Source organism: Sapajus apella, unplaced genomic scaffold (assembly GCF_009761245.1).
Source record: "Sapajus apella isolate SASKATOON/1434 unplaced genomic scaffold, GSC_monkey_1.0 scaffold87, whole genome shotgun sequence".
Lineage (NCBI taxonomy): Eukaryota > Metazoa > Chordata > Mammalia > Primates > Cebidae > Sapajus > Sapajus apella.
This window is the reverse complement of record NW_022437027.1, coordinates 5,552,972-5,579,374: the sequence shown is the minus strand read 5'-3', so window position 1 is coordinate 5,579,374 and position 26,403 is coordinate 5,552,972. Positions and strand designations below refer to the sequence as shown.

General features: G+C 35.7%; 1 protein-coding gene across 1 annotated transcript in view; it reads right to left on the bottom strand.

Annotated features, from left to right (window-relative positions):
- Window positions 1-10,652: 10,652 nt before the first annotated feature.
- The window catches only part of DKK2 (dickkopf WNT signaling pathway inhibitor 2), a 104,335-nt gene continuing 88,584 nt past the window's right edge, over window positions 10,653-26,403 (bottom strand). The window contains exons 2-4 of the mRNA XM_032254840.1: window positions 14,937-15,087; window positions 13,368-13,523; window positions 10,653-13,033 (exon numbers count right to left, since the gene is read on the bottom strand). Coding sequence (XP_032110731.1) covers window positions 12,783-13,033; window positions 13,368-13,523; window positions 14,937-15,087 — 558 coding nt within the window. The 3' untranslated portion in view covers window positions 10,653-12,782. The remainder of the gene's footprint in view (window positions 13,034-13,367; window positions 13,524-14,936; window positions 15,088-26,403) is intronic.

Sequence of the window (26,403 nt, the reverse complement as noted above, 5' to 3'; positions counted from 1 at the left end):
ATGTGATGCTGTTGTCACTTTGAAGACTAGTGGAATGTATGCTTATATATGCTGATATTTAATTTTTTTCTGTTCCAATTCCTAATACAAATATTAAGATATATAGTTCACAAAAATCAAAACACTTTAGGGGTCCTGAATCATTTTTGAGAGTATAAAAGGATACTGAGAAGTGCTTTTCTAAAGTACAAACAATTTTGTTTTTACTTTGCTGACATTAAAACCTGAAAATTTTCATGTAAGTTTAATATTAGTTATTCTATCTGATCATGGGCAAAATAAATAACTTTTCAGTTACTTATGATGAATTTTAAGGATAGTGATGGATCTTATTGGTCTCTAAGTTTGAGACTATTGATCAAAGTCCCTTTGAGGAAATGATGAAAGCTAATGAAAACTCTCACTTCAATGTAACAGCAGACACAAAATCTTTCAATGAATTGCATAATGTTTTTGACACTCTGGAGTCTGTTGACACCATCAAGTTCTAAGAACTCCTATACAAGGACAAAGAAAGGAACACAGATATGCTAGTTTCTTGTGATTGATTTGTTTAAATTGCTTTAAGACACAGCTTTAAAAGTTTAAAACACCAGTTAATTTGTGCAATGAGATAGAAGTTTAATAAATTGTGGCTCTTTTTTATATTCTCTCTCCTGGCATCTCTGTTTATCCACACATCACATATTAAGGTGAAGTATTTCTAGTTACATGGTAACTCATTCTACACCAGAAAGGAATTACTTTTCCTCATTATGTTGTTGTGTGGAAGGTTTTTCCGGCTCAATTTTTCTTTCTTAGATCCTGAAAATGATAATTTCAGTTGCATAACATAAACCCATTTTTTGGAGTGCTCTAATCTATTTCAAAATGGAAATACAGAAGTCTTATAGATTTTAAAAACGTGGCCTCATTCAACTAGGTGAGCTAGTGTAGGACCGCAGAGATGCTCATGAGGACTGTTGAGTTCCAACTACAGCTTCTGAATTCACTAAGATATATTTATTGAGTGCCTCCCACAGAATAGACCTGGGCACTGTATGAAATATTTGAGTGCAATACAACAAGTGGCTGAGGCTGAAGATAGACATTATTTCTATGGGAGATTGTGTAACATAATCAAGTAGAATGGTGAAAAAGAAGGTCTCTAAATTCAGAAGCCTGGATGAGTGCTAGCATTTACTGGCTATATGGCTTGAGCAAATATTTGAATCTGGTTTATTGTACTGGCATGATGATAGTACCAGATGCATAGAGTTATTGTGAAAGTTTAATTAACAAACGTATGTAAGATACAGAAAAAAGCTTATATCATATAACAAGTGCTCAGTAAAGGTTATTACAGCACAGTGCTGTGGAGTGTGATGCAGTGAAAAGTGCAATATGAATTTGGAGAAGGAAAGGATCACCAGGGGTCAGAAGGGTCTACAGGAGAGTTCATGGAGAATGTGAGTCTTCAGATGTGGGGCTACTAAGTAGAGAGGGGAGTTATAAAGTTCTGGGTGCACCATAAATTTAAAACCTAATGGAAGAGAGAGGATCAGCCCCAATACATATAAGCACAAGTGTCAGAAACATGGAAAGAATGCTCAGGTCTCTAGAGATATACATAGAAGTGCTAAAACACAGGCAAGTGAAAAGGATAAAGAGTGGGTGTGAGTTATTAAAATGATTGGAGTGGAGCTAAGTATATTGCACTACTTATGAGACCACATTGTTCCATTCATCCATCCCTCCCAAATTAAATTTCACTTTTCTCGTAGGAATCTTTTGTGGGTAATGGTTCCAAAGGGAGGATTTGTCTTTTATTTATTTCTGAGGAAAACACACCTTATGCACATAGGCAATACACTGTCCCTCTTCAAAAAAATGAAGCACCCAAACTCAAAGCTGATGTGTTTTTAAGACATTTAAATGTTTTTGTCTTTTCATTTTGAAAAAACTCACAAAATAAAAGATTATGGAAGAAATTTTGAAAAAAAACTTACAAGTACACATGGTAATGAAAACAGCCATTTCTACAGAAAAATTTCAAGGATATTCTGATGTAATGGCTTTGCAATTCTTTGCTGATTTTTTTTTTAATGGTCATGATGAGATGATATATCTTGACTTTGTTAGTGCACTTTCCTGATTAAGAGCTCCAATTTTTCTAATTAAAATAACACCATCTGGTTTTAATACTGCACAATAACTCTTACCCCTTAATCCCAGGGCTGAAGCAACATTCACAATCTGGACCATATAGAAGTCATGCAGTATTTGTTCACTTGTTGCTACAATTTATGCACTCACTGGTGGATGAGGCTGGGAGGTAATGGGACTGGAATTAAAACAAACAAACAAACAAAAGGTAGAGAAGCCAGAAGAAAAAAAGAACGGCTCTGGAGTTGTATCTATACGTGCTAGATTTGCTTGTCTACATAGAGCCCTTCAGGCTCTAGAGGGAAGACCTTTAATGAAGAAAGCCCAGTGAAGTTCAAGTGAAGGTATGTTTGTGGAAACTATACCAGGCAAAAGAACTGAAGGAGAGAGGAGTTCAGTGGGAATAAGCTTGCTCTGTTCAAGAGACGGAAAGAAAATCAGTTTGGCTGGAGTGCAGCAAGAGAAAGGCAGAGAGATAGGAGACAAAGCCAAGAAGATAGGCTATGTCACACGGCATATAGAGGCTATTTGAGGGTAATGGGAGACTTCGGAGTATTTGTAGCCAAGAAATGGTGTGAGAATAATTTTTTCCTTAATGTTTTTCCTTAAGGGGGAAAAAAGCCCACTCTGATTTTTTTTTTTTTTTATAAAGGCAACTGATATTCAGAAAAAAAAAAAAAATTGGAAGTGGTGGGAACTAAAAAGACCCAGAGAACTCCAGCTATCTCTTAACACTAGTTAATTACCAATAAGAAGAGGTTTGGGCCAGAATTCCACAATTCCCCGATGGGGGGAATGTTTCTTTTTCAGGAGAATCTAGAAATATGTATTTGTATGTGATAAACTGTCATTTTTCAATATATTGGTGAATAATACAAATTTTTCTAGAATCAGTAGATTGTTGACCCTTGAAAAACATGGGTTTAAACTGCACTAGTCCATGTATATGCGGTTTTTTTTCCAATAAATCAGCTGATTTTTCCTTATCAATGAGTTCCACATCCACAACCAAACGTGGATGAAAAATGCAGTTTTCATAGGATGCAAAATCTGACCATACCAGGGGCCAACTCTTATTGGCTGATTCCCCAGAGCCATTGTGGGGCTTGAGTGTTTTGAGATTTTGGTATCTGCTAGCAGTCCTGGAACGAATCCTCCACAGATACTGGAGGATGACTGTACAAGCCAGCTTTCTGTGTACAAAACTAAACATGTTTGGAAGCCAGATTAAGGTCTGGTCTTGACAATTTACCTTCCTTAGGATATTGCATGTTGACTCTCATAGATTGTGAAGGAGAACAGTGAGAAAGGAAAGGAATCGTGAGGTAGGAGGATTGCTTGAGCCCAGGAAGGTGAGGCTACAGTGAGCCATGATAGCACCACTGCACTCCAGCCTGGGCAAAACAGTAAGACCCTATCAAAAAAACAAAACAAAACAAAAACAAACAAAACACTTCACAGTTTCAATAAAAACTTATGAGCTGAGAATCAATTTTCTCTTTAAGGTGCCAAACATATGAATGAATGAATGGATGACATCAGCCAAGCATTGTTTAATACAAGAAACCACTGTCCCTCCAGAAGCTGATACATTGTCTAGGCCATACTATCAAAAGAAACAAGAAATAGTAATATTTTTAAAGAACACATAAGAGAACTTGGCCACAAATAAAGCACAGGTGTGAAATCAAAGCATATTTGTCATGGTTCGGGCAAATCTCCACCTCTACTTCCTCTGGCCTCCAACCCAGTGACCTTGGCAAGTCATTTTGTTCAGTCTGCATTTCAGTTTCCCTGACAGAATGACTGAACATTTTGAAAAGTATATGCAGTCAAAGAATGGTGTATACATTTTCATTATGTTTAGTAACTAGGTATATTATCTACATGGAGATAGTGCTCTAGTAAGAGATAAAGCAGAGCATAAGTTCAGTGGAAACTTAATAGGCTTCTAAAATACAGCATTATTTTTAAAGAAAAGGTGATTTTCTACTCTGAACCATGTTCTCACAGCAGAATGCAAGGTAGGGATAGGAGAGAGAGTCAATTATTATTTTAGTGTGTTAGTCACACTAAGTCTAATAATTCCAGCCACATATTCCCTAAATTCTGTTTTTAAAAATCGCATTCCTGGTTTTCACTCTGTTTGTGAAATTTTGCACTGTAACAATTACCTTTCAATTCTCTGCATATCAAATAATATAGATTTTATTTACATGCCTTCTAAACTGAAGAATGTGATAAACCCTTAAGTTGTTCTCATTAAGTCCAAATACTGACTGATGGTTGAGTTTGTCCTCTGAAAAGAAGGAAACTGGAAGCAATATTGGCTGGAAGAGAAAGTGAAATGTTGATTGTTAGCCCTACTATGAGTACTCACTTCTGTAGTTTTGGAGAAAGTTAGGAAACTGTTTTAGCATGTAATCAACAAAGCGTAGAGTAAAGAAATGATTGCCAAGGATATCCTTTAACCTCAGCTCTGATGCTCATGAACTCTTCTACAGCAGGCAAGCCACAGAAACTTCCCAAATCATAAACAGGCCGATTTCTAATGAAAGCAGTAAAAGTTCATGATAAGTAAAAGTTCTGGCTTCAGACAGTCAAGGTCTCAAATCCTGGCTCAACCCCTCTTAGCTGTGCAGAGGTTGCTGTGACGGATGACATGAGACAATGCAGAGACGGCACTAAGCCAGCACCTGGTCTATAGCAAACATTCAAAAGAAAGAATTACAGCTTATTGTAAAGAATAAAGTGTAGCAACACCCTTGATGGCATTCTGAGACAAAGTAAAAAGTGCGGGATAGATGGAAGATTATTATCACTACTGTTATTTTTGTATCCTATGGGAGAGACCTTATGAATAATGCTTTTTTGTCAAATGACAATGAGGTAAGATGACCTAATGAGTAAGAGGAGAATGTTGGACTAACACAAGGCTGTTTGGATAGTCCTTAAGTCACTGGTTTTTCTCTGAAGCCCCCATCCCTATTAGCAAATTTTCACCCAATCAATCATTCTAAATGTTCCTTTTATTTGTCCTATTTCAAGGTTACTGAAACATGTTTTTGTAAAAGGGAAGTCCACCTAGTCCCTGCTCCCTGAACATTTTCTTGTATCACCTCTTCCTATCCCAGTCTCCCAGATGATCAAACTCTTCAGCCTATCCTACTCTTAACACTGAGTACATCTCTCTTAGGGTTGTTTTTTCTATTAAACAACAGGTGTCTATTTTCTTCTGTAACCTTACACAGTTTTTTGAGCAACTTTATTTTCATTGAAGAAGTGAATCCTAAATGCTTTCAATTTGTCTTGATCTCTCTTATATTAGAAAAAGTTTGGCACAGCATTCCCACATTTCTCCAGAGCTAATATTGATTTTTAAATCTCAAAACTGAAGCTCATAGTGTCTTGGGGTGTTTATTCCCTGTACAGAATGCAGAGTCCCTTGAATCATGTAAAACAGAGTCATGCTGTGTATTCCTTTTAGGCATTATAAAAGAAAGCATCACTATATCTGAATCTTGGAGAGTTCTAAGACATGGACCTGTGTTAAACAGCTTAAAGGTTACTGTGAAATTCTCACAGACATGGCTGTATCTTACTGTTATCTAAATCTGCTTTATGTATGGCATACACTTGGGCCCAGAAATGGTGAATGTTGGAAAGAATAAGATTCCACTGGAAGGAAATAAGGTAGGAAAATAAATGGAGGATAAAACAATCTTAATTACAATGTCTGCCTGAAAAGCTTAAGTAGGACTTAGAATATTTTACAGGTGCTAGCTGATCTGATATTCTCCATCTGTTACTAGGCCCTGGAGGCTGACTGGCCATTAAACACAAAATGATGACTTATGTAGCAGGTGCAGTGAAGTGGGAAGGTGTGGAGCTAATAATAAAAAGGTCCATGGCATCTATAAGAAACGCTGACCCCCAGGAAATTTTAAAAGGCTGTGTGTACTGTGGTATTCATAACATATGTGTGAGAGGTATGATGGCAAGTGTATTTCTCATGAAAGTACTTCAATTACTTGCATGTTGTCATTTCTTTAGAATTCCCAGGTCCTGAACTATACAATTACTTAATACTCAAAGAGAACTATTACTTGCTTTGACAAATTGCCCTTTAATGCAATTCATTGGCCCAGTGTCAATGTGAGGGTTGCCTGAGCTGCATCCTTTGCTAAAATCCTTTTCTAAGCCTACTGCTATGAGTTAACTATTCTGTTCCCTTAAGTTTTTCTTGACCCTTTTTGGCATCTGTATTAAATTGAAGCTTCCTATTAGCACATTTTAGGATTCCCAGCACTCCACTTGATGCTTCTCTTTTTTATACTCTCAGTTGAAATTCTGTTCCATCTTTGTTCTCTGATCCCTGTTTGTTCTTTTTTCTATATTGCCCTGCCACTCCCTCACCCTTTCATTTGTTTGCAACCATTTCCCTTAGCACATCCACTAAGCTCTATTTGGTGGATGTAATTCTTCTTTCATAGAGTTTTGCTTAAGATCTCAAGATGGCTGATGAGAGATTTACAAAGGTCAACTTTCTCAGGAATTTCTGATATTCTACTGAGGGGCAGTTCTTTACATGTTAAATACAAGGGCACTGCACAGGAAAAAAAATTTATCAACAATTTCTTTTTCTGTGTTCCTCATGCTGGTCTAGAGGGATTCTTTTCTTTCTTTCACAACCGTCATTCTTTCACAGCAGCTGGAAGGAGAGATAAGCAGTCCAACAGCAAATCCACCTCCAGCATACCCTAAATACAACAGCTCTCATGACTTTGACCATGCGTCACGAATCCAAGCCAGCAGTTCTTGCCTGGATGCCCCGCAGTCTGTTCTCCACGCAGCAGACTGGGTGATCCTTGGGAAATACGTCATCTCAAGCTACTTTCTTGCTGAAAAGCTTCTACCAGTCCCATATCTCTTTCAAATAAAACTAGTCATGGTTAATAAGGTTCTACACAACCTGACCCAGCTGCTTCTCTAGTCTCATCTCCTTTCTCCTTCCTTTGTTCATCCCAGTTTCCATGTTCAGCTCTTCCCATTGTCGCATGTTTACCTTGCTCTTCCACTGCCTGTGTCCATTTCTCCAGACATTTTCATTGCCACTACCTCACTTCAGTCAGGTTTTGGATCATAATCACCCTCTTTAAGAGATCTTCCCTGACTAGAGAATCTAAAGTAACACTAATCATCTCCCTCTGTTCCTTTCCTCTGCTTCAATTTTCTTCATAGTGCTCATCCTTGTCTCCTATAGTATTGATATTTTTGTTATTTCATTTTCTGTCTCCTAGCTATTGCTCTAAAAAACAACTGGAATGTAAAACTGTGAGTAGTTTGGTACTCTGCTTCTACTCACTGTGCTTACGAAGTGCCCTAGCAGGTAATAGACACTTGGTGAATATGTTGAGTGACGGATTTAAGTTAGGAGCATCTTCTTGGCCCCTAGGAGTGTACCCTTAGATGTATCAGTAGCAATTTTACTTCAGGAATCTGTTGATGTTATGGTACAAGTAGAACAAAGGCAGGGATGAGGAAGTAAATAATTCTACAGCATGAAGCCATGGAAGCTGCCACTGTGCACAGCCCTGAAAAAAGTCAACTTGCAAGATCATTGGAGCCTATATCACCAGACAGAGCCTATTCTCAATTAAGCACTGGTGAGGCTTTGAATAGGCTAACTGCAAAAGAAAGAAGCCCTAATGAGGCTAATGTCGTGGCAAAATTTTTAAATTTGACCATGTTTAATGAAGGTAGCAATACTTCAATTACCACTCATTCTCTAAAAGGAGATAGAATACAAGTGGATTCTCCTCCCACCCTACCATAAGGAAAAATATAGTGCCATATCTAACTTCCTGATGGGATATTTTTCCCATGTAAGCTTAAGTTTCATAGACCATTGGGTACAGACACCAGGTTTGGATTGACAGACATTTTTAGCAAAGCAAAACCAGATTTTTCTCCATCTTTCTATCTTCAGATTCCATGCATCTCTGCTATAATTTTGGCATTGTAAGCCATGCATATGTTAACAGCACTTTGGCTAGGGTATCTGCTCTAAGAACTGCATTCACTTGTTTTCTAAATGTGGTGGCATTTTTGGCTTAATTGTGTGTTAAATAATAATTCACTGTACTTTAGTAAAAGCGAGCTACATCAGAGATTGTCGTCAAACTAATAAATCTTCTGAGATTCTATGGAACCAGCACTCATTCTAGTGAGAAACTGCCCAAGCCGTAGCTGCTGAAGAAGCTCTAGCTCACCTAGGCATCGGGAAACCCTGACTGAGACAGAGCAAAATATGGAATAAGAAAGAAAAATTTTAGCTATTAACTTGAATAATTTAAACTTTGATTTCTTTGGATTCCTTATCCTAAAGTGGAAGATAATGATTTCAGACTTTAATTCTTTTGGACTTTAAGTTATTTTGACATGAGCATGCAAGAAGATTTAATTTTTGTCCTTTACTTTCTCCCTTAGAAATTTTCAATGCAGAAAGACTTATATTCAAATGTGGGGCATCTCTGCATTGGTAGACTTTTATTACTGAAATGCTTTTATATATTTTATTATCGTATACTCAATGTATCACTTAGTCTCACTGCAGAATCTTTAATAGACTATGTTAGATGACACAATCGATGTAATTTGGGACAGTAAAAAGAGAGTTATTTTTTAGTTCTAGGTTTAGAGTGGCCTTGGAATTTATTTAATTACTGTATTATTTTCATACATTTTGCAAACTCCTAGGGACAAAAGCCAAATTTCCCACCACACCACATCGTGAGAGGATCCATAAAGAAGGAATGGTTGGCGTTAGGAAAATGACCTCTTCAGGGACTTCCTCTAGCGAAGCAGTAGATCAGTTTTTTGCTAAAACTCGTATCTTTACCATAGACAAATGATAGGTACAATGGGCTAAAAATATAAAGATCTGGGGAATGATATGAAGAGGGATTCTTCTTTTTCAATCTTTAAAGTTAGTTTGACATGGCATGGAATGATTATATTTATCTCCACCCCTCACTCACTCCTTTCGTATAATATAAATTGTCTAGTTTTGAAAAATTTTTGATGAGATTTTTGAAGGAGAAATGCATAGCTCAGCCCTTTTTCACCCCTACTTCTTTGGTGTTAACTGCCAGAAGCAGGCGTGTCATTCTATTCTGCTCACCCATATTATAAATTTTACAGGGCAGCTCCCATAAGGTGGAACTGATATAGTCTTGTGTTGCATGTGAATGGGCACAGAATCTATTCCTGGTGTTTAGTGTTAGAATGTCATCTTACTCACAGGTATCTGCTATATTTTCCAATATTAACTTCACCAGGAATAGAGTAATCTTTCATCTGCCTTAAAACAAACAAACAAACAAACAAAAAACTCTATTTTTCAACTGAATTTGAGTGAAGAAAACTGTAATGGAATGTTTCCCCCTAAAATGCTAAGGCTACAAGTACACTTACAAAAGTGTAACTGAATGTTTTCCCCTAAAAATACTAAGGCCACTTAAGGGTATTTTGTTTCTTAACTAAAACAAACTCAGGACACTTTTTCACTTCTCAGAGCATCTCACTGAGCACAGTAGAAAAGAAAACTGTCACCCATATGATTGCTATAGTCAAAAACATGCTTTAACTAAAAAATATAATTTCTCAATTTGAGGGAATGGTAAACGATTTAAGAATACTCTTAAATGACTAATTAATACATTGTGGAAAGTATTTCAGCAATGCTTAAGTTATCTTTAACTTCTAACTGTGGAACTGTTTTAGCTTCATGAAGCTGCCGTAACTACATTTAATTAATTCACTATGTCACAGAATGTTTATTATCCACATTTACAGCCCATTCTGATCTCTCATATAACATGAACTCTTGCAGGATCCCTGATCTCATAGTTGGTGAACACTATTCCTCAAAAACTTTCCTGACATCTAGGGTACAGGAAGGAGAGGAAAGACTCACTTCCCAGGAGGTGGATTTGAATTCACTGTTTCTCTCCAAAAACAGAAAATGGCATCGTGTAAGCTCATGTTCACTGGTTCATGTAGAAATGAACCAATATCCTAAGCATAATAGTATCTCCATTTTGGAAAACTTTAGCCTAGAGAGAAGAGAAGATCATGGAGAATATGTTACCCCTCTTAAAGTATTTTGAAGAAGTTTGTGAAGAGCACTTTCTTGTTTCAAGTTGATCCAGAAGGCAAAGTATGACTAAATGGGTGTAAATCACAAGCTGGAATATTTTGGTTTGACTAAAAAAAACCCAACCAAACAAAAAACAAACAAACAAGAAAACAAACTTTCTAACAATTACAGCCAAACTGCCATGAAATAAAGTACCTTTTGTAATAGTAAACTGCTTATCTCACAGTGATGTCCTCCAAATGAGTCACACCCAGTCCTCAAAATCATATCAAGTCCGGTTGAACCCACAGAACATACGATTTTGCGAACTTCGTCCCATAGGAAAAACACAAGGAACTTTGAATTTAGTTTTCAGAGGAAAAAAAATTTAATATATTTTATCTTATTATACATTTTTTCTAAATTACAAAGTCAATAGCTGCAAATATATTCTGCTACAAAGCTTTCTGTAAGAAATATCTCTATAAGAAAATACATCTCATTAACATTTCCTGTAAATAAATTACTTCAAATAATAATTTTTGAAAGGGTGAACATAAGAAAAATAATGTAGATACCAAATTGCAAATATAATAATTGTTATATAGGAAATGTTTGAAATGTTCCATTTTCATTTCACCAAGCTTATAGCAACCTGTTTACACACACTTTGGTTCTTGGATAAACAGTTTATATTTTTTGTTTTTGCAGACCTGTGTAGAAAATGTAAATCTGAATCATCTTGGTAAATATTTGTGGGAAGCTGAAATTTTTAATAGATATACAGGATCAAATTCAATTTCTACTGGGAGGACTTAAATTTGAGACTGCAGATGGGATTTAAGTACAAGAAAACTAAAAAGTGAATTGTGGTCTACAAAAGTTTAAAGTCACAACTATAAGATAACCTTTTATTCTTTTGTGTTCTAGACAAAATATTTAGCACTGGGTTAAGTGGAAAAAAAAAGCAGTAAAGTGGTTTCAAAGAATTTAGAAACTGTAGTGTCTATAGATTAGTGATATGCAGATTTTACGAGTTATCCTACTTACATTTTTTAACCGCAATGGCTGCAGAAAACAGAAACTATACCTTTGGCAATAAAGCAGATGCTGCAGAGAGAGGTTTGGGAAGAAAATCAGATGATGCCATTGGCCAGTCAGAAGCTTATTGAGGGCAATGGAACCTCACTACACTATCTACTTTGGGAGTTCATTTTGTGAAACCTCCTGAAATTGAGATTATTTGAGCACTATAAAATAAATAATTTGAGAATAGCAAAGACAGACAAATGATGTCACACTAAATTCATTTGTGTAGTAAATATTATGATAGCAAATCCCATGCAGATCTTCATTTAGACTGTGCAACCCCTGGTTTCGAACAGTCAGCTTGTGCTTCGGGCATACAATCTATGTGTTGGCAAAACCTGAACAAATGAAAAGTTTTCCCAATTTTCTTGCTTATGCCAGTGCAGTACAGATCCAACTCAAGTCTCTATTACCACAGAGTATGTAAGAATAAGTGTATTTACCAATCTAATTGCATCAAAACATAGGTTATGGCAAACCTTCAAGAAATAATAATCTCTCAGTTTGTTTCCCACATATATTGGACATCTTTAAATTTTTTTGCAATCTGCCAAAATTCTGCTCTGTGCAAGTATTTTACTAGTCACATTTAATGGATATAATTTGGAAAATAAAATGCATTCAGAGTAGGAATTACATAGGATAAAGAGAGATACACTGTCATCCCATAGAATCTGAAGGAACTGTTTTTGTCTTGTATCGGTTCTTATTAATTACAGGTGAAACTAAAATTTTCAAAACATGTTTTTGTTGCTGTTTTTTATTTGTCTTCCTAAAGGCCTTCATAAACAACTGGTCATTATTTTGCAATTACTTAGAAATACTGACTTATTTTTTTCTAGCCTACCAAGGCCCTTGATGGAGCAACAGAAGTAGTGTTACAAATTAAAAGGGAATTTTCTGTTGAAAATTAACTATACTCCATGTTTTCATTTCTTGTTTAGCAATTTTATTTTTAGAACCTATTGTATAACAAGGTATTCTAGGAGTATTTTGTTAAACTCTAGCTTTGAGTAGAAATCTGGCATGTAGGTTATTTGTGTAAGCGCTTAGTAATCTGAAGGAAACCTCTCCTCCAACACAACCTAAACTCTTGGAAAGTCACAGGTACTTGCCAGTAATTTCCACCGTGTGCTTTTTCTTTAATAATAGCATTTTCACAAATGTGTACATTATTTACATAGACAAGTTGCATAATAAACAGTGGCTGCACTGTGTTTGTCACCCATTCTAATCTATTCAGTTCACGTTTTCTTTCTCTTTTTTTTTTTTTTTTTGTGATGAATATTCTTATCAGGTTTCTTATTTTAGCCATTCTTCTGCATTCCAAACCTTATTTTCCACCATGCTATAATGCATTAAATACACAAATTCACAGTCTGCAATTGATGATGTTCCTCAATGGTGATCAAATTTTCTGACACACATGGAGTCTGGCTTTAGAAGAGTAGGTGGCATCTTTCCATACTTTGCAAGACAGGCCCTTTGCACAGTCACACCGCTGGAAAATTTCCAGCCCATGAGAGCCCTTCTTGCGCTGTTTGGTACAGACTTCCCCCTGATGGAGCACTGGTTTGCAGATTTTGGTCCAGAAGTGACGAGCACAGCAAAACCCTTCAGTGCAGTCTGATGATCGTAGGCAGGGGTCTCCTTCATGCCCTGCAGAGGTGATAACCAATAGATACTGTCCTGAAACTTCAGAAAAAAATTCTATTTTGCAATCAGAAGCACATAAAATATTTTTATTTATACTATAGACCATGATGTTACCATTTATAATGAAAAGTCTTAGTAGATACTTATTGGCTCTGCCTCTAATCACATGATCCATTATTGTCTGTTTCCATTAATTGTATTTGCCACCTGAATAACAAGTTTAATGACTAGCTAGAATTAAAGAACCTTCCTTGTAATTTTTTTCTAAAATCAATGGAATTAATTATCTATATTTTTCTCCTACTTAAAAAACAACAACAACTACAGATATCCCTACCTTTTATATGTGACATCTTAGTGTGTGGTCTTCCTAGATTCTGCCATCCCAAGTCATGGTTTGAGTAATGACCATGGTTTCGATCTCTGTGCCGAGTGCCATCCAGAGCCGGGATGTGAGGGGTTAAGATGCTTTCAGTAACCGGGATACAAATTCCTGGAGACGATCATATAAGCATTTGGATTAATTCAATTCTATGAAATGTGATACTTATCCACATACTCTCTTGATGTGAAGTATGAAGCCATTTATCTATCTGTCTGTCTGTATGTCTGTCCATTCATCTTTCCATTCATCCATCTGTTCATTTACTTATTTATTGAGACTGAGTATACTTTAGGGCCAAAGTATGTTCAGTCTCAATAAATAAGTAAATGAATGGATGGATGTACTCTCTGATATGAATTTTGTCTCTCTCAAGACCCAGCGACCTTGGACCAAACTAATAATAAAAGCATAATTAATTTCACCAAGTTAATGTGAATATATGTGAAGAATCAATGTTAGCTATTAGTATTTTAAAATAATCTGATCAGACATACATCCTCTGGATCCAGATTCCTTTATTAATTAACAACATAATCCTAGTTTACACTCTAAACTTACCCAATGGTGTGAGGTCATCTTCCCTTCATTTCCTGTGCAAGCAGTAGGTCTATACCCAGAGGTCAGGAATAGGCATGGGAATATGGACCTGATTAAGTTATTACTTTGTATGATTAAGTATATGTTTCTAATTACCTTCTGCAATTATTTAATGTTTTTGCCACATCTTGTCTGTGATTCATTCCATAATTATTGCTGAAGTGTCTGCCTATAAGTTCATTGATGTTGGATAAAGCCAGTTTGGGGAATAGAATCTTGTGTCTCTTTGGAGGAATCAGTCACTCCACTACCATAAGACAGAGCTGCAGAACATCTTGTCTAAACAAAGGTTCAAAACTGGAATCGATATTTACAACTGCATTACTAAATCTCATCAAGCTTCTTTCTTTGGTTCTTTTGCACGCATTCACTTACGTGTTTACTGGAATAAATGTGTTACTGTGTATGTGTGTGTGTGTGTGTGTGTGTATATACACATATATATGTGAAGTATTGCCATGTTGAAGTATTTCATATATATATGTGCGTGTGTGTGTGTGTGTGTGTGTGTGTGTGTATACTTCAACATGGCAATACTTCACATATATATGTGTATATATATATATATACACACACACACACACACACACACACACATAGTAACACATTTATTCCAGTAAACACATGTTATACACTTACGTGTATATATACACTTAAGTATTCACACACACACACACACACACATATGAAATACTTCAACATGGCAATACCTTAGAGCAGTATAGGTCATGAAATATAGAAGGTAGTCAGAGTCTAGGAAAACTAAGATTTGAGTAATCCAGGTAAACTTGTACTACCTAAACCAATTCTACCAGACTTCTTATATTTCAGGAGACTGAGTGAGGAGAAGTTAGCCTGATTTGTGAGACAGTCTTGCTACAATGGAGAGGAAGAGGCCCATGAACACTTAGTGAGGTCTTTTACCGTTATTGCAGCGGGTACCAGGGCAGCACATGCCATCTCGGTGGCAGCGCTTCTTTTTTCTCCGACACACCATGCAGGCCGATGATCCTTGGTGGGGACTGTGGCAGTACCTCCCAACTTCACACTCCTTATCACTGCTACAGGGGTAGGGCTGTCATCAAGTGGAACAACAACAGAAGCAAAGGATTAGTCCTGCTTCACTTATGAAACATGACTGCAGCAAATCATGATAGAAAACAAATCCCATATGTCTTACCTGGAAGGAACTATATTAATGTTCTGAACATAGATTCTAAGTAGTGACACTTAATTGAGGACCTTATAAATATTGACTATTGATGACAAAGATAAAGCTGACGCCATTCATATATTTTCACTGACACAACTCAAGTTAGAATTTAGTTTTATTGATTTGTGAAAACCTTATGAGTGACTTTGGCGTCTCAAGAGCAGTTGTAATTATTGCACTGATGCTACTGTAAGGTACAAATGAGACAGTCTTCTCAGCCACTCCATTTTTTCATCTCTTAAAGAATGATGAGAGAAGTGTTAACTAAAACAACAAAAGGCTATGCTAGAAACCAAAATGTATCTCCTGCGCAATTATGAAACAAGTATTTTAAAAGTGAATCCTTATACTTCCCGCCTATAAAAGTAAGGAAGAGAAACATTTCCAAAACAGTTTGAGATGGTGAAGTATTTGGGACAAAGATACTAAGGACAAGGATCCTCATTCCAAACATAGTAATAAACAGCAGTTGAGTTCCCAGCAGCCAGAGTAGATGCTAAGCTCCAGTTATATCATTATGTTTCCAGAAAGCACATAAGCAGGCTCCTTACAGACCTGGAATAGCCCCACAGGCTACTACACCTTCAATTATAAAGAACCTCTGTTCATACATTTCTCTACCTAGTGGTATGTCCAGAAGGCTACTTCAGCAGTGCCATATGTTATCTTAAAAAATACATATAAAGTACAGAAGGTGGTCAGAGTCCAGGAAAATGAAGATTTCAGAGGATATATATATACATATATTCCCATTTGTGTACTTCTTGTCTCTTGGAAGTATTTGGAACATTGAAAATGTCTCTGCATTCAGAGACTGGGAGTTGAGAAACTAAAATGTCATAACCCACATCAAACTTACTCATATTTTGAGGCAGGGAGACTCATTTATAAAGATTTTTTTCTTTTTTGAAGCTGATTTTTTTTTCTCATTTTCAGAGTAATGGATGATTTTTTTTAATTGAAAATACAAAATATAAAATAAGCTATGTATTTGTTTTTAAGGAAGCATAAATGATTTGAACATAAACTATGGGATAAAATGCTTATGGCTCTCAAATACTTAGTGTGATTTGAGTGCTTTACTTATGAACTAGGTTTGATGGCGTAGCTTGGCCTGCATTGCTCATTTCTTTTTTCCTTTTCTTTCTTTCACTCTTCCCTTTCTTCCATTGTCTTCTCTTCCTGCTCATCTCCTGCATATATGTCTACACATTCAGCCCTCACATGTTTTCCATTTAGATCAGATCATCTAACGTTAGAAAAAAAAAAAAAAAGTGAAGTTTGTGTGTGAGTCTGACAGATAAAAATGTATTTTAGCATCATTACGACTTTTTGTTTACCCTTAAAAGAATTATATAGAAAAACCACCAACTCCAAATTGAAAGTGATTTTGAAGGACTGCATAGTGGCAATGTTTGATGCATACGTTATAATTGGAGCCACATAATGCTATAAAATAAATTTCCATTTTATTGTCCCACTCTGTAACTCCACCATTAGGCTTAGGAAAATCTTAATGAGATTAAATTCAGACTATTAAGCCATTTTTCAAGAATCCAAGACTGATGAAAACAAATGTCACTTCCTGCCTTACCACACTCTTTCCCCCAAGCATTTTACCCCCTTCATATTTAATCCCATTAATTTTAATAACTACAATTCACATGTTTCTGATTCATTTACATTTATTTCATCAAGTTGTTTTGCAAGAAACATTTGATGTCTTACAAGTTTTTTTCCTTCCTCAAAAATAGGACATGCTCCTTCAACGGAAATAAACATGTGCCACATAAAACATCATGTGCTGTTTACAACTCAAACAACAAATCCTCAAGCAATTCTGAATATAGAATAATTCTGGATTCCATCTCCCCAGAATAGTCCACATGATACACTATTTTATTTATTAGCTGTTATTTGATAGTTTTTTATTTTCTGTTTGGCAAAAGTAGAAGTTTATGCAAAAAATTGTGAATGGCATCACCATCTTTCCATTCTCAGTTGACAGGAACTGGAAAAATATTAAAATGACAAATATTTAATGCAAATGATATTAGAAAAACTGGGAGGTACAGTAGCCTTTTATTTGAATGGGATTACAATAAAATTACTGTTACTCAATTTTTAAAGAGGAAACCTCACCATCAAAAATAGAAAGTATATTACAGGATATAGAGTTTTATTATGCTCTAATATATCTTTTAATTAACTTGAAGTAAAAATGACACAGGCAGAGAAAGTATGCCAAAAAATGCTTAACTATACAAGGTAATATATATTGGGAACTTGTACTTGGAATGGAATCTCAGAACATAAATACTAGGAGGCATTCTTTGGAAATTTTTAAAATAATTTTTTTAATAATTGAAAAGTAGTTATATTACACAGCTTCTACTATGCTTATGTAACTCCTGAATCCAATAAGCCATCCATCTTTATTTATGAATACAATAAGAAGGGATGAAATGAATTGATTAAATCAGGGTCTAGGGAAAGCAAGTGACATTTGGGGGCATGCCTTGCCTTCTGAAATCAATGTCCCTTAATCCAGATTTATTCAACCACAAAACTTCACTTGTGATAAGTTCTAGCAAGAAAACATAAAACATGAAAAAATATAGATCTAACCCATTAATAACAATTCTCATGTTTTATTAAGCATAATGCATTATATTTTAGTAAAGAGTTTTAAACAAGGCATTGTCTATTGAAGTATGAGTGTTCTGCAGTTGTCAGTTGCCATTGGTCTTTTTCCTACATTAGCCCTTCCAAAGCTTCTAGAAATGATATTGCTGGGGAGAGGGGGAGAGAGAGAGAGAGAGAGAGAGAGAGAGAGAGAGAGAGACAGAACACGGTAGTTATGGAGGACCCTGAAGAAGCGATGACTGTGGCAATGAAAGGACTGCTGGAGGGATTTATATACATTAATAAAAGTGCCTTTCAGAAACTCTCACATGGATGATTTTTATTTTCCATTTACTTTGGCCTCCAAAGGCTGTTGCCTAGTCTCATTTGATGGTGGTTTCGTGACAAGCAAAAAATTGGGTTTGAATACCTTAGTCTAAGTTTCCATTTAATGGAATCAATAATATGCTTACCTGTACTTACTTTAAAGGTGAATTAAAGGGCTGGTTTTTATTTTACTTGCTATGGCAGTTGTTAATAGCGGATTCTTATGGCTCTTTATTTACTTGGATTTTAGGTAAACAAACTAGATAACTTTTCCTTTATGTCTGAGGAACAATGATTGTGTGAAAGACTGGAAATCAAGTGAAAGAATTAGGGAAAGACTCTAGTATATCTATCACATGCTAAAATGCCCCACAAATGAATCATAAATTCAGCTTTTGAGCATCCAGAAATACTTAGCTTCATGCAGAATCATTCATTACTGCATCAGTTACAATTAGTAGATTAATTAATTCAAGACACCTAATAATAGCAGATGATTGGTATACATTCAGAAAACATGGGAACTGTCAGTGATCAGGCCAAAAATCAAAGACATTTTCTGCAACCCCTTTTGTAGGCTAAAAATAGAGTGGTTTCCACAAATAGCAGTGTTATTTATTATTACAACCATGAGATGAACTAAAAGAAAAATAAACACATTGGACATATTTTGAAAATAAAGTTTTTCAGAAATTGGTATTTTGTTTTAGCATAAATTATTTATTATTATTATTTTGAAATGGAGTCTCACTCTGTCACCTAGGCTGGAGTGCAATGGTGCGATATCAGCTCACTGCAACTTCTACCTCCCAGGTTCAAGTGATTCTCCAGCCTCAGCTTCCTGAGTAGCTGACATTACAGGCATGCGCCACCATGCCTGGCTTATTTTTTATTTTAAGTAGATACAGGGTTTCACCATGTTGGCCAGGCTGGTCTCAAACTCCTGACCTCAGGTGATCCACCTGCGTTGGTCTCCCAAAGTACTGGGATTACAGGCTTGAGCCACTGTGCTCAGCCAGCATAAAAGATTATTTAAAGTCTGTTTCCTGTATGCTATTTTGGAATCATTATCTAAAATTTTAGCAGTAAAGTAAAGAGAGTTTAAGTAACTGCTAGAAGTAAGTAATGTGTGCTCAGTGGCAGAGAACTTAGGGATTTTGAGTTCTTCCCTGGCTTTCAGGCCCCCAGTATCATAACTAAGAGCAAGTAATAGTGAGAATTTAATGCACGCATTGAAAAGGTGATTGAGTAGAGACCTACGTGCTGAAGTTAGAGATTAGAAAAATATACTCAGCCACATCTCTTTCTAGAAGCCTCCGAATACCAACAGCATGTTCTGCTGCAGCTGTTGGAAAACAGAATACTTGCAGAAGACATTGACAAAGCTGTAAACAATATTTTCTCATTTCTATTTCTTGGGCACAGTTTTATGTTCATTTAAACTCAATGTAAATCAGAGTTATGAGCAAAAGCCCATCAGGAAAATAATGATAATTAAATAATGCTCTAATGAACAAAAGTAAAATAAAATGTAGTCACTCAGTCTTATTTGAACTGAGCCTGTCTTCCTCCAAAGTCTTCACAAAACTGTAGGAATAAAAGGCTCATTAACTCAAGACTTACATTTAGGGTTGAATTAATTTTCACTTGCCCATCCCTTTGAACATGCAACTACAAAATGAAGTAATCAGATCCCTAAGAACAGAGAAAGGAGAAAAAGTGTTACAGGTATCTCGGCAGCACTGATCATTGAATAAACCTTTGACTACAACTAAAACCTTAGTTTAACTCCTAAGTTTTCAACATAATAATATTGTCCTTATTCAATGATGAGGGGAAGAAAAGAAGACAGCAACATCACAGTGTTCATGTGGGATGGCCACCCATCCGGATTCTTGCAAGACCGTCCTAGTTTTGCTGTTTTAATCGGGACAATCCTTTGTCCCCACAAGCACTGTTTGTAACAACCTCGTAAGTTTCCTTGAGCCAGGAAAACATCATCAGCTAGGCAGGCAGAAGAAAGCCTGCAGGGGACGACCTAGCTGTGGAAATAAAAAACATTTGAGGCTAGTGGATAGATGGAGATAGCAGCAGAGCTGGAGATGAGAATATATCTGAGGTTTCTGAGAGCACAGCAGAAGACTGGGAATTACATTTGGGAAACCTGATCAGGCTGGCTTGCCCAAGTCCTTAGAGAAAAGATTAATTTTCCTCATCTTGATATTCTACATGATAGATCTATATTTCCACCAACAGGCAAGGTACACTACCCTTCATGTGGTCATTTCAAAATCAAACACCAAAATGCAACTGCAGGAGGTGCAGGGACTTATATGTCAATCTTGCTGTGTGCTGTAGTATACTGTCTGCCAAAGGCTGTGCAATCTCATCTTTCCCTTTGTCTCCTGTTACCTCTAGGGGATAGGGGTGTACTAGATGCATCTTTGAGGATTCGTGAACATCAGGTCAGGGGGATTGAGCTATATTAAATTTAAGGGGAAAAGTTCAAATATTACATGATGTCCTGCATGTGTAGTTAAAGGTTCATTAAGACAGCTGCTTGTGTATTCATTCAGTATTCAATCAATATTTATTCAGCATTTATTTATTGAACATCAACTATGATCCAGAAACTACTAGTTCAATGAGGTGGAAATGTTTTGTGTTACTCCTAAAACAATTTTGAAAAAAAAAATATATCCTTCCATAAATTTAACACTTAAAAATTTTTGGCATATGCTTATTAATATGAAATACAATGTTAAACACTTTCTAAGATAAAATTTGGAGTAATTTGACATGATTTCACAAAATAACTTTTGACTATTATATTCATCAAATCATACTGATCCTGAAATTAATCACAACATATTTATTCATGGGCATTTTCTCTTGAAAAATTAGATAATCTGAAAAAACTTCAGTTAGATTATAAAATATACAAGTCATCATAACTATTTTGAATGTTCTGCATACAGAATGTCCAACTGGGGCCAGGTTTCGCTTCAAAAAAATTAGCTATAAGACAAAGAAAGTGCCTTTGTGAGTTTACGATGCCCAGATCAGTCATTAAACATAGCTTTGTTACAATCAAAATTCCAAATTTTACTTATTTGTCATCTAAAAAGGTTTTTGTACCTTTGGCTAATGCCCTATATTGAGATTTGGAATGCATGAAGGTTTTGCCTTTTTTTCCCCCACATATAATGGCCACAGTATTAATGTAAACCCAGGTATATTCCTTGAGAATTTTAAGAAAAAATTTGGAAGTTTAGGATCTGGACATTGATTTTATTAAAACAACTCATGCTCTGCACTCCATAAAAATATTTCAGTACATATAACATTGTGTTCACCATCTTAATCAGTTTGATAGTGTTAGGTGTATTCATATTTACTGTGGTAAAATACATAAAGCATTGTGTTCACCATTTTAACCAGTTTAATAGTGTTAAGTGTTTTCATATGGTTGTGCAACCAATCCCCAGAACTTTTTCATCTTGCAAAACTGAAACTCTATACTCATTAAACAGCAGCTCTTCATTTTCCCCTCCCTCTAGTCCCTGGCAATGATGTTCTACTTTCCATCTCTATGAGTTTAACTAGATACCTCATATAAGTAAAATCATACAGTATTAAAAAAGCATTTCAGTACCTTTTACAAATATTCATTCTACAACTAGGATAATTAAAAAATTGGGTTTTGATATAAAAGTTCAGAGGTGAAAGACTGTCTCCTAAAACTATCTGAATTATAAATTAGGAATGATGGATTTCTTCTACTGGTCCATTAGCCTCTCCAATATATTCAGAAAGCATCATTTAGATCCAAAGAAACAATAACTCTATGAAATAAAGGCAACATCCCCTTTAACTTTGGTTGCTCCTCCCTGTTCTCTGTATGTCATTAAGCAGAAAGGAAATTCTAGAGAATGCTCAACTTTGAACATAGACCACATTCTCAACTGTAAAATGTACGATACTGTTATTGATCATGGGGTGAATGGAGTGAGCTAAACTTTTCCATATGGTCTTAGCACCTGGAGAAATCTAAACTATGAGGTTTTTGTTTTCTATCCATCCCCGCTCATTTAAAATGTATAGAACAAAACACTTCTCCATGCTTAAAATGCAGCATCTTAGATTTTACAGCAGTGGTTGGGAGTAATATATAATTATATGGTCCTCTATAATTTGTAATTGGGTAAGTATAATTGTCCTAACCAAAAGAGAGGAAGAAACTGCACAATCTTAAGGGCTCTTCCAAATCTGGAATTGATCATTTATAGTATAACATTTTCATTGTTGCCTTACAAACTTGCCTGATCTCATGACCTAATTTTACTTGAGAAAAGTAATATGGTAGGGCAAATTTGGAGTTATACTGCAATTCAATTTATGCTTCTTTAAATCAAACAAAATGGATTGGTTGTGTGACCATTAGCTAAATTACCAAGTCTCAGTTTCTTCTATGATAAAATGGATACAATTTCTGAATTCAGCAGTGTTTCCCTACTTACTTAATCATAAAAATTCCATGGGGTTTCTTTACAAGTTACTGCTTCACAGACTCTTCTACTAGATTTTCTATTTCTGTAAGACAGGATGGGGTCCAGGAATCTGTACTTTTAACAAATACTGTCCTGGTGATTATACAATAAGGTAAGATAGGGAAACACAGCTATATAGAACAGTTGCAAGATTAATGATGCCTCCTGCATATATATCATACAGACAATGCCTGGTCTATATAAAATGCAACTCAATATTATCTCCAGACAGACATGGGTCTAAGTAAAGGACTGGTTCCCTGGAAACAACATGAGTCTAAGTAAGAAGCTCACTGACAACAACAACAATTTGCAAGAAAGTTCATCTTCACTCCTAGTGCTTAGCCACTGTGCTTAGGGGTGGGCTTGAGAATTTCTAAAACTGTATGAAAATGTAAGATAACGCATAACAAACACACCAGGGCACTTTGGGAGGAACGCTGTGTGGACTCAGAGCTGTCAACACACCCATTACGGCTGGATTGTTTCATATCCTCATGTGGTGTACACCTGTGTCTTGTTGGCAATGCACAAACTTTGCATTCTCTTTGTATTTTGTATCCTGTAGATCTTTACAAAACACTCTTTTTCCTCATATCAAGCATGATAAATAGATGATGTGTGTTTTTATTATATGCTTTTCTTTATATAACATCACCTTTCTCTTTTCCAATGAAAACGACATCTAAAATTCAAAAGTTGACATTCAGGTATATGTAAAAACATAGTTTCAAATTGCTGTTTAGAAAAGACTTTTTTATGATTATAGAATAGGTTAAAATTGGTATTTTTTTAACCAAAATGTAAACACTTGTGAGTTTTAAATGTTATATAAGTTTAAGCAATTTTTAACTTATCATGGGTTTAGAAATAAGGACATAAGATTCCTATGAATAACTGTGTGTGTATACACAAATATATATACATTTGCATACACACAGATACACACACACACACACACACACGTATAAAGTTAGCTCAAGTTATCTCAGGAAATATACCCAGAAAGTGTGTAATAGGGTTTACCCATGGGAAGGTAGACAGAATTGAGAACAGAGAAAAGGAGAAAACTTAGTTTATATATAAACTCTTTTAAACACTTCTTAATCTGCACTAGATGCATATATTACCTATTAAAGTTAATGCAATTTAACAAAGAACTAATACTATAATATTAAAGTGAATTTTTTTACTTGTTGCTAATTTATGCTTTACAGTTTCATACTAGGAGAACTTGAAAATTTTTATTTTCGTAGAGGCAGGGCTTCTTGCAAGAGGTATCAAGCAGCCAGACTGAACTTTATTAAAAATTGTCTGTTTCGTTTCAGAAATGTCACCTTAATAGCAGAATTAGACTACCAATGTAACATTCAAATACATACACAAACGCACACACACATATATACACACACATGCACAATGCATTGTTCTAACAATTCTTTAATTGAGCTAATGTTTATTGCCTTGGCCAATTTCGTTTATTATAGAACTTTCCAACTGTAACACTTTTCAAATCTTGTTTAATTCTCTATCATTTCCTCTAGAAATTAGGCCAGACCAATAGTCAAATTCTACTTTGCTTTTGAAGAAAAGCTGAGGGAAGCAGATAAAATTTAAAACATTGTTCTTTTATGGTTGGGAAGATAGAAAAAAAGCACAATATAATCCTCAATATTCATTCTACAGTGAAATGACTTCTAATTTCCGTTTAAAAAGAGATACCTTAAATGCCACATAAATTTTACGTAAGAATTATAAAATGTCCCCATCTGAATTTAGAACCTATAAACGAGAAGGCAGGGAGCACTTTATCCCTCAGGTGTGCTGGCATAGAGAGCCACTGACTTGAGAAAAAGCTGGCCCCAAATGATTACCTAGAGAGTTGGAACAAGAGCTTTACTCAATAGTGATCACAAAGTTTAAATAGGCTGATCAACCTTTTGGTTAAAAAAGCATGACAAGGAGGTGATTTACAGCTCCACAGAACTCTACCTAACTGATCTTTCTGTCTCTTTGCCATTTGAAGAAAATAAACATTAAGCCTGTGAAGAATTCTGAATTACGATCATCATGTCTCCCTGAGATATAGATGCAAGTTATATTTGCACAAGATGAGGGACATGAACTCCTGAGCTTTGAACAAGCCAGCTTGTCTGCTAGTAAGAGAAAGAAATGGAAGTTATCTTATATAATCAGTTCTTTTACCATCAGTATTCCTTCCCAATTTCCAGCCTGATTCCTTACCTAGGTATCTCAGGCCTATACTTACATAGGTAAAGATATGTATTCCATGGCTGTGCTATATTCTCATTTATTTGGAATGTTCAGTTGTCAAGGCAGATCCCACATAGCAGTTTATGCAGTGAAGCACCTAAGTACACTATATTGTCCATCTAATCATTACCGGGTTCCAAAACTCAGGACTAACTCTGAGAGAGTTTGGGCAGTGTCGGAGTTTCAGCATAATGATAGAGTTAAAACATCCTGCAAGAAGAGTTGTTTTCTTCCTGACAGATAAAATTTTACAACAGCCGAAGCTACTCATTTATTTCAGACATTTTCCAGATGATTTAGTTAAAAAGTCCCAGCATGAAGGGAATTTTTATTTTAAATTTCTAAATAATAGCAATGATATGACCACATGTTATATATTAAAATAAAATACTTTTCTAAAAAATAATCAATATACCAATACATACATGGACTTGCCTCTCCGCCGGCCTCCTACCATAAGCTTATTTAAGTTTTTATTGTGTGGAAGAAGAAAAGGTCAGCTCACAAAGACAAAGGAGATTTATGTCTAGTGAACAACATGGTATAGAGAAAGACTCTATCAAAATATTATGTTTGAATGCTTTGCTAGAGGATTTGAAAGGGAGGAAATTATAAGCCAGATGATAGATGCTTTGGTTTGTGTGACCCTAATGTTCAAATCTCAGCCTCAGAAATGTGGTACATCTTGTGATGACATATGCAATGTGTTAGTAATCCCCAAAAGAACATACTGAAGATGCTGGTCCCCCACATCACCCACATCCCAGTACATCTACTTTGGTGTGGTGACCAGTAAGTTCTCAGTAGTGCAAGAGAGGGAAGATTTGTTACCAGATAAAAAAATGAAATGCTGTTTCCAGGTTTAAGTCACTTTCCCTCTCTCCCACTGGTTCTTCCAGTCTCTTTAAAGAGTATACTCCTCTGTATTGCTGCTACTTCCTTTGTTAGCTCTTGTTTATTACCCAGGATCCCCAGATGTACTAGACTCTTTTTAATACCTCTATGTCTTGCCTCCCATTCCAGTAGCCTTTGCAGCAGATACGGGGCTTCAAAAAGTGAGCTGGGGGAGGGAGAATGGAAAAGAAAGGAAAGCTCAGATAAGAAATTCCTCCGAGGTATTAAGATATATAACACACAATTTGAGTGATGTTTTGCGTAATAAGAAGTCTAGAAAAACAAAACAAATAAAATTCATTAACCAACTGGCTAATAGAGTTATATAAATATAACTTTGCTAGGGTCAATCTATAATCTTACTCTTGTTTAAAATTTTTGTCCTCAAATTGAACAGTGAAGTGTACCTGGAACTATATTTAGTATGCTGTATGAACTCTGGCCTGGTGTTTGTTTTAACCAAAGAAGGGATCTACATTACAAATAAGATTACCCAGAAACATGTTTG